Source organism: Melozone crissalis, unplaced genomic scaffold (genome assembly GCF_028551555.1).
Source record: "Melozone crissalis strain CALT ecotype California unplaced genomic scaffold, PUWL_Pcris_2 ptg000042l_1, whole genome shotgun sequence".
In the NCBI taxonomy this organism is placed as follows: domain Eukaryota; kingdom Metazoa; phylum Chordata; class Aves; order Passeriformes; family Passerellidae; genus Melozone; species Melozone crissalis.
In genome coordinates this window covers 51,698,881-51,717,181 of record NW_026535820.1, presented here as the reverse complement: position 1 = coordinate 51,717,181, position 18,301 = coordinate 51,698,881, and the positions used below count along the sequence as shown (strand labels likewise).

Below are 18,301 nucleotides of genomic sequence, written 5' to 3'. Positions count from 1 at the left end.
TATATTTCTCTGCCATTTGGAGATCCAGGAAGTCTTTTTCTTGCATATTGGCTGGTTATTTCATCTGAGAGAAAAGGACCAGGGAAGAGTTCCTAGTTAAAAGCTGGCTGAACATGAGCCAGCATATGCCCAGGTGGCCAGAAAGGCCAAGGGCATTCTGGGCTGTATCAGCACTTGTGGGGCCAGCAGCAGCAGGGTCGGGATTGTCCCCTGTGCCCAGCACTGCTGAAGCTGCACCTTGAATGCTGTGTCCAGTTCTGGGCCCCTCACAGCCACAAGGACATTGAGGGGCTGGAGCACGTCCAGAGAAGGACAACAGAGCTGGTGAAAGGTCTGCAGCACAAGTCTGATGAGAAGTGAAGGAGCTGAGAGAAAAGAAGGCTCAAGGGAGACCTTCTCACTTTCTGCAGCTGCCTGAGAGGAGGGTGTAGCCAGGTGGGAGATGGTGTGTTCTCCCAGGCAGCAAGTGACAGGACAAAAGGAAATGGTCTCAGGCTGTACCCAGGGGGTTTAAGATTGGATATTAGGAATAATTTCTTTGCAGATAAGGTGATCAAGCATCATAACAGGTTGCCCAGGAAAGTGGTGAAGTCACCATCCCTGAAGGTGTTTATAAAGGTCTGGGGGACGTGGTTTAGTTGGTGGAATTTACTTAAGCAGTTGGACTCAATCATCTGAAGGGTCTTTTCCAATCTGAATGTTTCTGTGATTACCTTCCAGCCCTGTGTTTAGTTCTCAGGAATTTCATGGTCTTTTACTTAAACAGAAAGTCTTGCCAATCGTTAGTCTTAATTTTTGATCTTGTAACATTCATCAGTTTGTATTTTGTGCTGTTCTGTCATTAGTGACCTGCAGAAATCTGTAGCAGCATTTATTCTGTAAATTATACATCATCCACTTCATGTGCTTGTTTTCCTTGCTTCTCTCCATGCTATACACTCATTTCCTCTAATCATACAGAATCCTTTTCCTGAATTAATTGTGACAGCCCTCAAATTTTAATGCCCTTAAAACACACCTTTGTTTTGAATATATTCATGTTATGTCAATAATAGGAACAACTAGAAAAAACTAGTTCACAAATGGTCACATGCATAAAAGTCTTCAAATCCTGCATTTCTCCTGTTTCTCTCTTCATTTTTATGCAAAAATTGTGATGTTGATATCACACTTTGTAGAGTACTTTACTGATAAACGATACTAATTGCTTATTTCAACCCAGATGCATCCAAAGTCAGTATTAGTGAAGAATTCCTTAGAAACACTGAGAGAGGGGGACTGCCATTGTTACAAAATAGAGTTGTTGGGGTTTTTTTTTAATTTTATTGATACTTTCCCCAACAGGAGAACATTGTCTGTTTCTTAGACAAACAGCAACCTTTCTTATATTTTTTTAGCACATTAAATGTGCCAGACTACAGCATTTCAAAAATCCCATAATTCTTCCTCAAAAGGAAGTGAAGCAAGGCACAACTATACTGGAAAATTGAGTACCTACTGTTGTTTGGTGAAAGCTGGCTAAAGTGGTGTAAAGTGTTTCTTCCTTAATGTAATGAGGCAGAGGGGAAGCGGTGTTTCTTCATTTTTGAAGCAGGGTGTTCAATGAAAAGGTACAAATATAGTGTTGTATTCAGTCATAGCTTCTTGAAATTTGCTGTTACTGGTGACCAGACATTTTTTTACCTCATTGAAGTTGCTTAAGTTGAAGACTGGGTTTATGTATTGATTCCTTTAGTCCGGGCAGGGCTGTGGAGATGAAAACATATGATTAATTAAGTGCTTTGATAAGTGAAGGATGGGAAACTATGATTTTTTTTTCTCATTTAAACCAGAACAGTATACTAGAGTTGTAACAATTGGGAAATGTTTGTATTTTTAGCTCAGTCAACTGAATTTTGTGTACATTAAAGCTGAATGATTTTCCTTATTGCATTTGTGTTTTCAGCATGCAATGATGCTTCCTGTGCTCACCCACCATGTCCGCTACCATCAGTGTCTGATGCACTTGGACAAACTGATAGGCTACACTTTTCGAGATAGGTGCTTGCTGCAGGTAAGAGATGAAAAGAAAACCCCAACATCTTGCTGGTTTCTCCATGATATTACTGAGCTCATCCATAGTGCTGAAGTGCATGGCATTGCCAGAGCTTGGATGGACCTGATTACTTGTACTGCAGATCATCTGAAAGTTTCATTTTTCCCAAGAGACTTCTGAATAGAGATATCTATTGTTCACATAGATATTACACCTACCTTTGCTCCCATGGTAGATCTGGATTTGCTTGTAATGTGTAGCCAGACAAAAATGCAGTTACTGAAAAGTGTCAAGTACTCATTTCTGGGTACGTTCCTTTTTTCAGGTATTTATAGAGAATACAGTGTTATTCTGCAGATGAGTGGATGTGCCCTGCTTCTTGTTTTTATAGCCAGTAGTTCCAAAAGAGAATAGTTAAAACATTGCCCTTTTTTTCATTTTTTAGCTAGTGAATAGAAATTTGCCAACTTCTGTTTAGCTCTTGATTTCTGCAAGCACATGATGAATTTTTTTTATTAAGAAGCAAGAGCAGAAACTGGAGAGGAGAAGTTCTTACTTGTTTTAGATGCATCCATGTCACATAAGCAGCCTTTTATGTTAGTGCATATTTGGAACTGATTACCTCTGAGGCTGGTTCTTTGCATGGTGGCCCCTTTCCTCTTAGACCTTTTCTGAGTTTACTGAAGGAAAATGGGGACTTCTGTTCAGAGTTTTCTTGTAAAGTAAGCATCATCTCTCTCCAATGACTGGGCTAACTTCTAAACATGGCAGTTTTTGTCTTTGTTTACAGATTTTACTCCCAAATTATTTTAAGGAAATGTCTTTTTTCACAGCTTTTGTGGTTTCTAGGATTTGTTTTACAGGCCTTTTCCTACTGCAAGTTACATTAAACAGTGAGCATTTTCTAGGATTTGGTTGTTGGCAGGTTGTCTTTGTTTTAATGTCAAAGATAAAAATGCAGTGATGGAAACTTTCTGAGTGTTGAGGCCAAACACACAAACCAACCAGTAAATTTAATCAAAAAGAGATGAGAGCATAAAAATAAAGTGTTAATCATGTTTGGTTATAACAAATGTGCTTTTTAATGCGTTGTCCCTACACTCATTTATTTAAAACCTAAAAACCTATTTTCCATAGGAGGAAGGGCTTTTTAAAAATGTATATAGTATCAGTAATTTGCTTGGGCATAGGCAATGTTTGATGTATAATTCTTCATTGATTGTTACCTATTTTATCATGGTATATTCTTTTTAAAGTACAGGCAGGTTAAAAAAAGATTACACTGAATTATCTATTCAGAAAAGCTGTAATGTGTCATCTAGTCCAGATGGAGCAGAATTTGAGAATGTGCAATTTCAACAAACTTAGTAATACTATCAAGGAATTAAAAAGGACTTAAAGAAGGTTCTTATTGTTGATTAAATATAATTTTAGTATTTAATTTTTGTGCTTAGAAGGCAACAGACAATGCTTGAATGAATTACTGAATGTCTTTGCTCACAGTCTGCAGCACCAGTCCTGCATGTGTATCAGAAGTAACTTTCTGCAGCTTGCGTTCTCCAGTGTTTCCTCTTTTTTATACACAGGTTTTGTGTGCACATACTTCTATACATGCACGATATTTTGATCTGTGTATGTGTAAAGGAGAAAGTGTGTGAGTTTGCAGGATGGAGTTCTGAAAAACAAGCTGTAGTTCTATTTACTGCTGCCATTTCTGCAGTGGTGATGTCAGCAGCAGAGTAAGCTTTTGGTAATCCTTGGTGGTACAAAGGTAAAACAGAGGACTGATCCTGTCATTCGTCTTCCATTTGAAGAACGAGTCCTCTATAGTCATGAGGGAAAGAGTTCTTCTGTGATTAACTCTGCCAAGAATAATGTACTTGTTGTTGTTTCATTTTTTGAGCTAGGAGAGTTTTATAGATACTTAAGTAATGTAAATATGGATGGTTGAGAAGCTCTTTTAATTGCTTTTTTTTAACATGAATATTTATAGTTCAGTGTTAGAGTGAATATGTTTTTAAGTAAGCAAATGTATTGAAATCAGGTCAGCAAAGCTGGTAAGCAAAAGTCTTAAGGCAAATTGAGAATTCATACTTTTTCTCTTCTAAACTATTTTTTCTTTAAAGAAAAAAATGATGAAAGTTAATTAGTTAAGTTGATGATTAAGCAGAAATGTTGCTTCTTTCTGACATCTGTAATAGCTCACCCTACATTTAAATTGCTGGAACCAAGTTTCTGATTGACTGCATCACTTTGTAACCTTTCTTCAAACTGAAAAATAACTATTACTAGCTACTGGTCTAAAATAATGTTTTTCTTTCATTTGCAAAAATACATTTAACCCTTTTTTTTCTCCTGTATGTGTTACACTATAGCTTGCCATGACTCACCCAAGCCATCATTTAAATTTTGGGATGAATCCGGATCATGCCAGAAATTCCTTATCCAACTGTGGGATTCGACAGCCCAAGTATGGAGATAGAAAAGTTCACCATATACACATGAGAAAAAAAGGTATGCTATTTACACCACTAGCATTTAAATTTTTCTTTTACCTCACATTTAATCAGTAAGAACACCCTTTGTTCCATTATCATTTCCTTGGCCATTTTTCTTTTGAGAGATGCCTTTAGTAGAGGATTTCAATAATTATATGCAGGCACTGGTGAGGTCCTTCTAAAAGACTGGATTTTGCAAATTAGTCAGCAAGTGAAGAGCTGAAAACAAGCAAGGGTAATAAATGGGAGGATGTATTTGCTTAGATTTTTGGCAAGTACTGTTTTCCTAATTTGCTGCTCAACATGGTGAACGAACTGGAATATATTTTGTAAATGTGTCTTACTAATGTGAATGTGTGGTCTGTCTGCTGCAAAATATTCCTCACCCCTTTAAAGTATATTCAGTGATAATGAAGTAAATTATTTGTTGCTTATGTAATGTTTAGAATGTCCTTTTCATGCAAAGGTGGTATTTATCTGGCTCTCTGAGTGCAGAAATTCAATAATGTTGTTGTGGGACTGTGGTCAGTTAGGCAGAGAGCATTGGTAAGGATTATACTTTATGTAATGAGCCCTGTAAATAACAGGATAATCTTGTGTACAGCAATTACAAAGTAACATTTTGAGTAATTGTTTTCTACATTTATTCAAAGTGAATTAGTGTCTGTTTACTTAATAGTGCATTGTTTATGTTTTTAGGGATAAACACCCTGATAAATATTATGTCCCGTTTGGGACAGGATGATCCAGCTCCTTCCAGGTAATGAAAATAGTTGTTTGCAAGTAAGGAAGCTGCTGCAGTGGGAGATATTTAATAGAAACAACCAACTAACTGCCAGCAACAGCTTTGGCAAATAGTTGAAGTGAAAAGTCATTTTGAATTGACTTCTATATTATGAAGGTGTGCTGAACCTCCATTAGCAGTGACATAGCAAATGTTTGGTCATGCCTGCAGAAAATGTCTGAGGAAGGTTTTAACAGATAATTCTATCATTTTTGTTGATCCTTGAAATGAGGAGGACTAAAAGGCTACCTTTTGCTTTCTGCAGAATAAAGATTTGTTGTTGTTGTTATCAGTGCTATAAATTGGATTCTTCATCATGTTTTCTCACAGTAGCGCCTTCCTGGCATGGCACCTTGTTAACAGGAGCATGGTGCTGAGCATGGGCTTTGCTGATTTACTATTCCAATTTAAAGACAGATGCAAAACCCATTAATGTTTAATGCAATAATCCGTAAATGACCACTAAGAATTTTGTGAGTATAAATATAGTTTAAGGTGTGGTTTACAGCCACAGGCACCATATTGAGCTGAAGTTGAATACACAAAGCTCACAAAGCTAATGCAAGAAGCAGTTGCATGTGAAATCTCTTAAATGCATGAACTAGATGGCAGTGTGTATTTTAGTCTGCAGTGCTCTAGCTGGACTCAAGAGCCATCATTTTGAAAGAAGCTTGGGAATAGGAGAAATTTAATTCTGCATAAATTATTGTGGCACTGTTCCCCAAATGCTGTTTCATCTAGACTATGCCCTTTTCAAGCTTATTTGAATCCTCTAAAGATAACATAAGGCTAAATTGCATTAATTCTTATGAAATAACACACAAATGTAAAGTCACATTTCTGAGACAGGTGTGTTTTCAGTTATGTTGCCACACAGAGGTGTTGTAGATTTGTTCACACACTACTGTTTCATACAGGAGAAGTACTTGAATTCTTTCACCCCATAACAAAGGCCTGCTATTTCAGAAATTACACTAATTATATAATTGTTGGAGGAGTGACTATTACAATAAAAGCTGCCAAATACTTGACAAGAATCTTCTGGATTAAAAAAAAAATCCTGTGGCAATTGCCTTGATTCCGTTACAATCATACGTGAAATCAAAAATGGTGCTGCTTACTTGCTTTGGTGTCTGGAGCAGAAATTTGTATGTATTCAAAGACAAGCTCACAGTCTTTTTCAGCTGCTTGCCCTTATTAGTCCTTGTAATATAAGCAGGCAGACAGCTTGAAGGAAATGAAACTTTATGGAAAACAAAGGTGAATCAGGAGCAGTGATGAAAGAAAACAGGAAATAAAAGATTCTAATAAGTTAATGGCATTTTTGGATGCATCTCCTGCTACAGCCATTCTTTCTTTTGAGCTCAGAGGAAGTTACAGAAAATAAGGCATTTAAAGGTGCTATGAAAAATCCAAGTTCCTATTCCCTCTGCCATAGCAACGATCTGCTGCAGGGTCATCCTGCCCTGCAGGTGTTGATGTTAATTAGGTAGAGCTCCCTAGTGTCATGCACAAGACTTGGAACAGGCTTTTTGTTTCAATCATCTGGTGCCCTCTGATGGACAGAGAAACCTGACCTCAGTGCCAGGCAGCAGTCCTGCTTCCTTTTCCCATTTTGTGAAGGTTTGACAATAGCTCAGAACAGAACATAGGGAAATTTCGAAGGTGGTGGTGTCAGTCCTGAGTTTCATGATTCACATAGTTATTATTCTGTTTTGGAAAGGATTGTAATCCAGAAAGGATGTGGGAGGCTGCAAAAATTAGTATCATGACTGATTAGCAATCAACTCTGATTTTTTTCTGTTTTAATTGTGTTGTGTAAATAACCAGTATGTGTTACTTAGGTTATGGTGAACTTTAAAATGTCTTTTTCAGGATTAACCACAATGAGCGTTTAGAATTTCTGGGAGATGCTGTGGTGGAGTTCTTAACAAGGTAAATGGGGAATTCTTCAACAGTTTTCACCTTTGTATGTTATTATTATAGTGTTGTGTTTATTGAACTTTCCAGTGTCTACTTTCACTGTGAATGTTTGCAGCCCTGCCTGATATTTAGACCTGCACACCTGCAGACAGCTCTCTTGATAATTCTTCCAGTGGTCATGATAAAACAAGAAAGATTACAAAATAGAAACTTAGAGTTTCTCTTTCATGGAGTGCAATTGATTTGGGTTAGAGATTATTCAGTTGTAGACAAGTTGAACTTTTTACCCTTTTTTTAATGGAAAAATGTTTTTCCTAGCATGCTATTTTGTTTCCATGGGTTCTTTTTGTCTAGTTGCAAGGGAGAAACATTTATGGGTAATGTTGAATGTGTTGCAGTTCTTGTATTTCCAGTAATTAGGGCTGTAGCTGCCATAACAACTTAAAATAGTTAAGTACAAATGCAATCTATTCAAAAGTAGTGAAAAAAACTCCATGGTTCATCAAAGAATTCTCCAGTTCTGGCCTGAGTATTCTGAAATCAGTGAAAAATACAGGCATATTATTACTTACCTCCATTGTTCTACCTCACCTTACTAGAGGCAAACAGGTTGCACAATGTAAAGATTATAATCTATTTTCACCTGCTTTGTTCTACTGTTTCAAATAGAGATGTAGTCTTGTTTACTGCTAATTTGCTCTTTAAGCCAGTTTGTTACATGAACAACAAAACTGCCTTTATATCTCTGTTCTCCACTAGCCATTAGCTACGTGATATTAAAAACTATTAGCCTATAAAGGTCTCCACTGCCCTTAAAACTCATGGCCTTTTCTCTCATACAACAGTACAGGCTGATAAGATGGAAGACTAGCTGATTAAAATGTCTTGCATTTTTCATTGTCATTGTTCATCAGCCATCAGTTCACTTGCTGAGCTAACTTTTGTCTCGATTCAGAAAAAAAATGAGCTCCATTTTTGTTCAATAGAGCATGTAAGCACCTATTTAAGTCTGATTTTTTTTCTACCTCTCTTAACTTCAGGTGTCTGCTGTTGTGAATTATGATGCTTGATTGGATTGCCTCTAAGTTTTATGGCAGTTTTTGTCCTTAAATAATCTTGCATCTATCTGCATTTTTCTCCCTGTGTACTGGCTTAATAAAATGTTTTAATAATTAGTGCCATACAGTGCCTTAATTAGAGAATGTTGAAAACCCTCTATGTGTTAACTTTTTTTGACGTGGGTTAGATAGTCATAGATGAAAGTATCCAAAATCATTTATTTATTAGGCAGATCTTGATGGGATCAGTGAATTACTTTTGTTTTGTTCCTGTTTTATGAAGAACCTTGCTAGCATGATGACAAATACCATTAAAAGTTGTTAAAAGCTTGTGATTTTTACTTTTTTTTTTGGTGGAATAATGACTTCACACATTTGATAAATCCAGGCTGTTGAGGTCTGTTCTTTGTTTCCATTAGCATCTGTTAAAGTACTTTAAGAAACATGTATAAACAGATAGGTGTCCTGTTGGCAGCAGCAGCAGCACCTGAAAGCACCGTGTACCCGCAGCACGGTGTTTCTCAAGGCTGAGGCTTCCCTTGTGCTTTATTCCTCAGCATCCTCTAGGTGTCAGCTGTGCCGAGCCCTCTGCTGCTGCTGCTGCTAGACAGAAACCTGAGATGAGGGAACTGCAGGCTGGCAGCTGCAGGGATTTAGACATTATGTGCTGCTCAGCAGAGAAGCAGCTCTCTTCCTGCCTGCTGCCAGTGCTATCCTATGAGAGAGGATTGGGCATAGTTTGAATGTTTTATCTTTACCTTACTTAAAGCTGAGTTCCACTTTGGGAAGGGACCCACCTGTATTACCCCCTAGGGTCTGAGGGAAGGGCACAGTTCTCTACAGGTGTATGTGGTTCACATGCTAACAGCATCTGGTTTGCTTTTTGTGTTGCCAGTGTCCACTTATACTACCTGTTTCCCACTCTGGAGGAAGGAGGATTAGCTACGTACCGCACTGCCATCGTACAGAACCAGCACCTGGCCATGCTGGCTAAGGTACAGCTCTCTGTGCCTCTGTGTTGCACATCCATGGGTAGAATACTATCAGTGTCTGGACTGCTTCTTGAGGGAACTGCCTGCTTTGAGCATCAATTTCTTTGCTGTGTTTTGTGTACAAGATTGGGGATGCAGGAACCCTTTTCAGTTTGAAAGTAGATTTTAAAGATAAAGGAAAACTTTGTGTTTTCTCCAAAGCATGCTTTTGGGAAAAGTGATTTTTGCAGACGTAGAGATGAGTTTTTAGTCTTTGTTGAAGGTGTGCCTGTACTTGCCTTTAATTTGCACAAGTAATGAAGCTGACAGTAGACCTTCAGTGAAGAAAAAGAATCAAACTTATAAACATGTTGTTTATAATTTCTGATAGACTGTGTAGGGAGAACTTGGCAACAGAAGCTAGAAAATATGGGGGGGAAAATGGCATCTACTCCATAACCTCTGCAGTCGTTTTCAGGTCCACTGTAGACTGTCAGAATAGTCAGCAGGATATTAAACAAAGTTTTGGAGAAGAGTTGTGTTATCTCCTAGGAAAAATTAAGATGCCTTAGAATTTTATTTAATTTAGTTCTGTGAACAATGGAGCTTTTTATATTTCCATATATGATACTTGTGCATGGTAATATGATACATAAAGTTCATTCAATCCTATAAAGTTCATTCATAAATAGGTAGGTATTCCCTTATTCATTCTTGATTTTGTTAGCTTTTTTTTTAAGAAACAGTCTGAGACTTACTGATGTAATTGATTATGCCACACGTGTGCACACACTGTCCAGTGTGTGCTGCTGATAGTTTTCAGGAGGCTCTTTTAATCTTTCCTCTCTGTAATCACACAGTGCCCTAAACAAGCTTATCCAATTTGGGATTTTGGCAAAAACTGCAGGATTTCTAACATATGTTTTTGCTCAGCTCTCAGGAGAGGCATAGGATAGGCAATGAACAGAATAATTTTCTTCTATGTCTTTTTTTAATAATTTAGATAAGCATGGATTGATTGAAGCATTTCATATCAGGGCCTTGTTTACAAATACAGTATTGCCTGACATTTGAATAAATGATACTATTTTTAAACCTGCATCAGGAAAGCTCATATATTCTTCAAGTCTGTTCACAGCCTTTATCATTGTACAAGAACAATTTTTGAAAATTTTTATTGCAATATTTTAAAAACTGTAGGTGCAGCTGTAAATATTAGATATCTGTAAATTCCAAATTTTCCTCTCATGTGTCTTATATGATGTTCCTAGTTTCTTCCCCTGCCATGTCATATTGCATTCAGTTAACTTAATATATTTCTCAGCCTCTCAATGTCTCTTGAACTTGTGGAATGCTGTTCATAACTAAGAAGCAAATGATGAGTATAAGAAGTTGAGATTTTATATAAAACAATTAATATTCTACTCTTATGTTGACTCTAGCAAGTGTGGCTGTGCATTATGAAGTGTGTGGAACACTGTCAGTCGTAATTCACAGTGTTCTGGAGCAGTGAACAGGCTGCCATTCATTGAAAATGGAAAACTTTTTGGCAATTGAAACACGTCTAAACCATGCATCTCAAACAACTTAGTATCCAGCTTTACCTCTCAAACATACTCTAGAAGGATGAAGTTAAAAGTTAACAAGAAATTAATCAGTAGAAACTTAACACCCAGCTGGGAAGAGCCTGTTCTCATACAAACTTTGCAAGATGCATAAATCTCTTCTTTAAAAATCCCAATAATGGTTTTGTGTCAAAAAGACAAATAGGTAAAGAGAATTTAGGGGCTCTTGCCTGCATTTCTATAGCAGAATTATCATATATTATAGAAAATATCTGGCTTACTGTCTGAGATTTTGGCTGGCAAGCAGAAGTATAGTTCAGGCAACAGAAGAGTGTTAATGATGCACTTTTGAAAGGACAAAGGAAGCTAGGTGGCACTGCAGATTAAATTATGAGCCTTCTCTTGTAGTGCCCAGAGGCTACCACTTGTTGATGGTCTTAGAGGAAAAAGCCAGATGTTCAGTGGATTGTGTCTACCAGAGTTCCTATTCCTCACTGTTCTGCTTTAGTTTCTTTTGGTTTGATAATTCTAGTTTTTCCATGGTCTCACACTCCAGTTTTTACCTCTCATAAACAAAGAAAACTTTTTCATTTTAGCCTGTGTCTAAACTGAAACTTTGGAGAAAAGCTTCATAGTTCATTCAAACCTAGTTGCTGCATGGTGACAGTGTAATTGAACTTTAATGACTAAACTGGTACTCTTGTACTTCTAAAGCCATGGTTTTCACTCTTTCTACATATTTTGCAGAAGCTGGAACTGGAACGATTCATGCTTTACGCTCATGGTCCAGACCTTTGCAGGGAGTCAGATCTCCGCCATGCCATGGCCAACTGCTTTGAAGCCCTCATAGGTAAAGTGTTTGCATTTGTGTGTGCAGGCAGGTACATTTTATACCTGTCTGTGTGCCATGTTGACTGTGATGGAGGAGATGTGGGCCTGTTGAGCAGTGCCAGTAGCAGTAAGGCTTCCTGTATCATCTTTGTCCATTCCCCTCTCCTGCACATATCCCACATGTATAAACACATTGAGTGTGTAGTACAACCATGAAAATCTCATTTTCCATGTCCTGGCTTCACACACTGAAGGTGAAGCTGTCCCGTGTCACTGCAGAGCTCCACCTCTCCTGTGCCAGCGTGGCCTGACACCTGCCCCCTGTTGGGAGCAGGGGAGCTGTTCAGTCAGCATGGCCTGGCAGAAGATAAGCAGGTTCACAGCTTCCAGTAGTGCTTGAACAGACCTGCAGCCTCAGCCCTGAATTTTAGCAGCAGCTTGCTTTCTGAATCAGGCATTCCCAGCTGAGTTACCAGACTACTTTCTCTGTGCCATGCTAGCCTTCTGTGAATTTGCAAAGTAAATGTCTTTTAGTCTTTGCATTTTTCTTACAGGTAAAAAGCATGGCAATATGTCTGGTGTAATAAAGCTACCCTCTAGCTGAGGGTGAAGGAGAGTTGTGCCAAATTTGCTGTTGGGCACTAAGATGCAGATTAGTGACTGGCTGCACTGGTCTATAGGTTTATATTGCAGAGGAAGCCAGGGCCTGACCACAGTTACCAAGCCAGGAGGTTGAAAATCTCATTGATTACATCTGCACAAGCTCTATTTTAAATGGCAAAGTTTTATGAACCTGTACTTGCTTGAGTACAGAAAGCCAGTTAGTCTCACTGGTTTGACTTCATATTCATCGATATGTACTGTACAAGTTACTAGCTATGGGAATGGTTTAGCCCTGTTACAGGTCTTTATATACTACACGAGCTCCTGAAGCATTTTGTCCTGCTTTGAAAAATAGATCAGAGTTGGCTTAGTTGTCAATAGTTCTGTGCATTCTGCCTTGGGCCAGATTGCATTTCCTCTTATCAAGAAATAAGAGTTTTCTTTTTAACTCTGTTTTGCTTTCCATGAACGTTTTGATCTTTAATTTAAAAATAAAAAGCAAACAGAAGAGGAACACTAGATATGTATCTGTGTCTTTGTTCATAGGCTTCAGCTTGTCTGGGATGTAGTGATGAGAACTATTTGGCAAGCATTGAGATTTGCTGAGAGAGCAGGCTTGCTGTTTAGCCTCCAATACAAAGCTGTTCAGCAAGTTAATTTTTCAGTGCTGTAGCTAAAATGTGGGAGCTTGTTAAGGGACTATAAAAGTACATGTAGGGTCTGGAGCTCCTATTTAAGGCTCTTCTACAAAGAGCCTCTTCTGGTGCTTCATCATAAAGTCCCTGTGATGAACATAAAAACCAGAAGTATGAGCAGGTTGCCTAGGAATTGTTTAAAATTTTGTGCTCTCATAATATACCTCTTCAGGATTAGTCTTATGAACCCCCAAACTGTTCTTCAAAGAGTCCAAAGAAAGTAGTAGACCTAGTGAGGAATCAAAGGGGAAGGGAAAGGCAAGGCAAGTCATGTTCTTCCTGTGTCTGGGAACATGCACTCCCTTTCTCTGTGTTCTTGATGTAGCTGTGTATTCCATTTGCTTTTGTGCTTACAATAACAAGTTTGAGGTTTTCAGAAGTTCTCCTGTAAAATGTATTAGAGGACAAAATGTTGATACTAATTTTAGAAGTGCCTGTGCAGATATAGAGTATATAGGGTACGCAAAAAATATGTTAAGTTTTTGCAGAGCTTGTTACTGATGGACATGTGGAGAGAGCTAGTGAGGGCTGTGTGTGAAGTTTAAAAATAAACAAACATGATCTTCAGAAACTGAGACATGCAGAGATGCCCTTTCCAGGTCAGACAATAAATTATTGTGGTACCAATAAGGAAGGAGGCTCAAGGAAGAACTTGAGCTTTGCAATAGTCCCAACACATCACTTATATGCAGAGTGAAATCTTATTGCAAGTATAGAATAAATGGTAATTGTTTGCTAGTTATTGAAATGTATTTCATGGGTTTCCCTATCTGCAAATGTTGTTGTGGTTTATCCCCAGCCAGCAGCCAAGCCCTATGCAGTGCTTGCTCACTCCTCCACCAGTGGGATTGAGGAGAGAATCAGAAGGATAAAAGCTGGAAAAGTCATGGGTTGAGATAAAGACAGTTTCATGGGGAAAACAAAAGCTGTGCACACAAGCAAAGCAAAACAAGAAATCATTTCATTGCTTCTCATGGGCAGGCAGCTGTTCAGCCATCTCCAGGAAAGCAGGGCCCTGTCACACATAATAGTGAAGACAAACATGGGAAGACAAACATGATCACTCCCAACGTACCCCTTTCCTCCCTCTTCCCTGCAATTTATATATTGAGCTTGATGTCAAACAGTCTGGAATATCCCTTTGGTCAGTTTGGGTCACCTGTCCTGACTGTGTCTCTTCCCAGCGTCCCAAGCACCCCTTAGTCTCCTCTCCAGTGTGGCAATACCAGAAGGAGAAAAGCCCTTGACTCTGTGTGAGCCCTAATCAGCAATAACAAAAACATCTCTGTTTTATCAACCTCTGTCCAGAAAAAAATGGAAAATAAATCCCTGTACTAATCACTACAAAGAAAATGAACTCCATCCCAGCTAAAACTGGCACAATTGTCTGGTTAGCTATTTACTGGAAAGTACTTCTGGAAATATAGGTTAATTTGTATAAACTTTGCTCTTTGGATGTATAATTTTCTATCATTGATATAATTATTTCAGGTTTTCTTTGCATTTTATGACTGTTGATTTACACTGGTGTTTAACGTGCTTTAAATTTCTCAAAAAAACGTGTTGCTACAGAAAGCATGCTTTTAAAAATGAATGTGTTGGAGATGAAGAAGTCCAAGATCTTTGACTTTCTCATGCTTAGTAATTTTCTGAGTACTAATTGCATTATTGACCTTTGACATATTGTTCCCCTCATGTAGGAGCTGTTTATCTAGAGGGAAGCCTAGAAGAAGCAAAACAATTATTTGGACGTTTGCTCTTCAATGAAAAGGTATTTATGTACTTACATGATTTGATTTCCAGTTCAAAAAGAACTTGGTGTGCTTTTGTCTCCATTGTTTTACTTAAGGATCACAAATGAACAGAAATACTGTTTTATGCAGTTCCTGGAAATTGAATTAAGAGAGCAAACCCTACTGATCCAGGCAAAAAAATTATGGTATTTTCTCAGGTGTGCTTTGAGTTGCTTGACTTGGGTAGGGAAAGGGTGGCTGGTGAGGGAAACCTGACAGCTTCCATTCAAAGTGCTGCTCTGAAAGCATAAATGGGTGCTGCAGATCCAGGTGTTTGGCTCAGAGGGAATGATGCGCTTGTTGAGCAACTATTCTGTTTCATCAATTAAATCATCCTTCCCTAAAAGCTTGAAACATATGTTTGGAGAGAAAAAAAAAGGAGGGTGTTTCATTCAGCATTTACCCAATTGCACAATTACAGTGTGCAGGAATAGATCAGGCTGTATCTTAGATGGCTGTTAGTTAGAACATGTTCTGTGTAAAGGTGAAGGAAAGTACCCACTGCTGGGGCAACACAGATGGCAGTGGTGAGAGGATGAATTGTATATTATTTTCCTTCCTTTAAGTCTGTAAAATTACAAAGCTTATTAGAAATAAAAGTGTTTGGAAGCCTATTGTAACTCGCTGTTTATTTGCTGCTTGGTGGCTATAGCGAAGGAAGCCTTTATGAAGTAGAAGAAAATAAGTGGGATTTTTTTTTTTTCCTCTTTCAGTCCTTTCCTTTGGAGAAGTCAAACTTGCTATTGAGGAGTACTTGCAAATAAAGTTAGTCCTGAGGCTTAAACAAATCTTTTTCTTCTTTAACCACTTTTTATGTGGTTCAAGGATTTTTCCACCTCTTTGACACAAGCTAATTGGGAGAACTACAGGCAGTTTGAACAGCAAATACACGATTTTAAAAATTAGTTTGCCAGCACTATTGAATTTGCAATAAGCAGAGTCAGCATCTGAAATAGTTCAGTATTTCAAGTAATGACATTTTATTTAGTACTGTGGAATTTGTTAAATGACTCCCTTGAGCATTAAAGGCATCTCTCAATGTTTGCAGGACCTGCGGGATGTATGGCTTAATTATCCACTACACCCACTCCAAGTAAGTGTATCCCTTTCTGTAATAAATTTCACTGTTCTATTTTCAGGGATGCTTTTCCATAGGTTTCCATTGTGATGACATCTCAGAAATTGTGCTAAAGAGTAGCCAAAGGAATATATATATGTTTTCCTTTGTGTTTGGCTGGTGATTTGTTTGGTTGGTTTTTTTAAATAAGTAGTGAGTTTTTGCCTCTCTGAGAATTAATCATTCACCTTTCCTTGGCTCATGTTTGTTGTATAACTGTGCCTGTACAGTAAATAAAATGAGAGATAATGTTTTGACAGCTTCTTGTTTGTTTTCTCAAAATTGGAGGAAAAGGGTGAGAAACAATCTATGAATGTGTTTTCTTAACCTAAAATTAGGACTGAAACCTTAATAGTAGGAAGGCATATTAATTGAATGCCATAAAAGTTTTGATTTGATTCTGTTTTGATTTTGTGTGTTTGTGCCCATGCAATGATAGTGTGGTTGTTGCAGTGATTCCAGTAACTTTAATACCACATAAACACTAAAATTACAAAGGTGTCTAAAGGCTAACTTATCCTCCATGTATCCAAGGATACAAGTTCACAAGCTGTTGGTTTATGAGGCTGGAAGTTGGGAGATTGATGTCCCAGTCCATTCTCCCTTACTGAATTCTTGGGCAGACATTGAGCAAGTGTCAGAGCCTCTCTGCACTGTGCCTCCTTGTCTTCAGTGCAAGCAGGAGTGTGCAAGGTTACTGCTAAAAGAGCAGTGTATGCACAGACAAAATCTTCAGTAACAAATCAGTGCATGTGAAGAATTTTTACAACCACTGAGTATAAATACAAAATACTCTTAATGGAAGATAACATTTTGAGATTCAGCACTAGCTGTCCTGTGTGGTGGCACACGCAGCTCCAAAGAAGATTGTTCTTACTGTGAATTTCTTTCTTTTCTCTTACTTTATTTTAACCATTTCATCCCTGCTTTCACATAGACTTGCACTCTGCTTAGAAATCAGCAAGTCAGTGTAGGAAGCTTATAGTTTCTTACTACTACCTTGACTTCTGTGATAAAAATTGTTTTCTTCCACATCCCAAAACCATCTTGGGGAGTTTTGCCAGTAGGTGAAACACAGGCAGCTTGGGCTGGCCTTTTGGCACAGCTAGCCTGAAAAATGGTGTTTTTAAAAACTGCTAAAAATCACTGTAATGATATGCCAAATGAGATCCCAATCAATTAAAAAAAAACAACAAAAGAACCCTGGGTAAGATAACACAGTTACAGGTCTTCAGTTCTGTGTATTTGGCAGTAGCCAAGTCTGTAGAAATGGTCTAAAAAATAATTAGTGATCATCTGGATACATATGGACTCTAGAAAGAATCAACATGTAAAGACAAAGCCTGCCTCACAGATGTATGTGAAGTTTTAGGAGAAAAAACAGCAGGTGATAATGCAGATGATTCTGTCTGCTGGCTTTCCTGAGAGGCTGTTGGAAAGACAGTCAAGAAAGGCTTTTAAAATTTTATTTTTTTATTAAGAAGCAATAAAAAAAAGCAACTTCAATGAAAAATGTCAGTCCCTACCAGATTAAAAGGAATGGCTGAAACATAAGAAAGGGAGAACAGGAGTGAAATGACCACATCTTGCAAGGAATGGTGATCACTGGCAGATTTCCCTCGGGATCTTTGCTCAAGTACAGGCTGTTCTCATTGACAGCCTAGGGAAGAGGATGAGCAGTGAGGTGGCAGTTTGTTGACAGTACCAAATTATTTCAAGTAGCAGGGACAACAGCAGACTGAAGAATTGCACTCTGGTTGTGAGAATGCAAGGGTGACTCACTGTGGAGTTTTAAAAAACAGTGTAGGTAAATAGAAGGGGCTGTGCATGATGAAGCAAAAAGTCTCAGCTCCACATGCAGCTGAACTCCAAAATGACAATTATCACCCAAGTGTGGAATTTTGGTGCAAGGGTATGTAGCTCTATGAAAGTGTGAACTGAATGCTCTGTACAGAAAAAAGACAAATTGAATGTAATCGATTAATAGAAAAGGGGCAGACAACAAACCAAAAATTATCTCAATGCCAGTTTAAAAAGCTGTGGTTATTCTTACTTTTCTTTTAGGCATCCTTCTTGATAATTCATCCTCTAAAGCATTACTATACCAAAGAGATGCTCAGAATGGGTGGAGGAAATGCTTAAGCCATTTCTCAGCTCCACAAAGGCATTTAACGGTGTCATCACAATAATGACATCAGACAAGAAACTGATAAGAAAAGATATTGACCCAAAGCAATAATTTTAATTTTCTTGTGTTAGTGTGCCCTTTTGGATTTCATATTTAAAGTATTTATTCTTGATTTTTGATACTTAAGGGAAGTGGAAGAAATTGATTTGGATTTTGTTTCATCTTGGCATGCTGTCAGTCTTCCAGTCCTATTCTAATAATTTTTGAATGTGTTGCTCAGTTGTAAACAATGTGATAATG

General features: G+C 38.0%; 1 protein-coding gene across 2 annotated transcripts in view; it reads left to right on the top strand.

Moving 5' to 3' along the window:
* The window catches only part of DROSHA (drosha ribonuclease III), a 72,214-nt gene that overhangs the window by 39,725 nt on the left and 14,188 nt on the right, over positions 1 to 18,301 (top strand). For both annotated transcript variants that reach the window (XM_054284941.1, XM_054284942.1), the window contains exons 17-24: positions 1,946 to 2,053; positions 4,411 to 4,549; positions 5,233 to 5,293; positions 7,193 to 7,252; positions 9,194 to 9,293; positions 11,582 to 11,684; positions 14,664 to 14,734; positions 15,805 to 15,849. In XM_054284941.1, the coding sequence (XP_054140916.1) occupies positions 1,946 to 2,053; positions 4,411 to 4,549; positions 5,233 to 5,293; positions 7,193 to 7,252; positions 9,194 to 9,293; positions 11,582 to 11,684; positions 14,664 to 14,734; positions 15,805 to 15,849 (687 nt within the window). The remainder of the gene's footprint in view (positions 1 to 1,945; positions 2,054 to 4,410; positions 4,550 to 5,232; positions 5,294 to 7,192; positions 7,253 to 9,193; positions 9,294 to 11,581; positions 11,685 to 14,663; positions 14,735 to 15,804; positions 15,850 to 18,301) is intronic.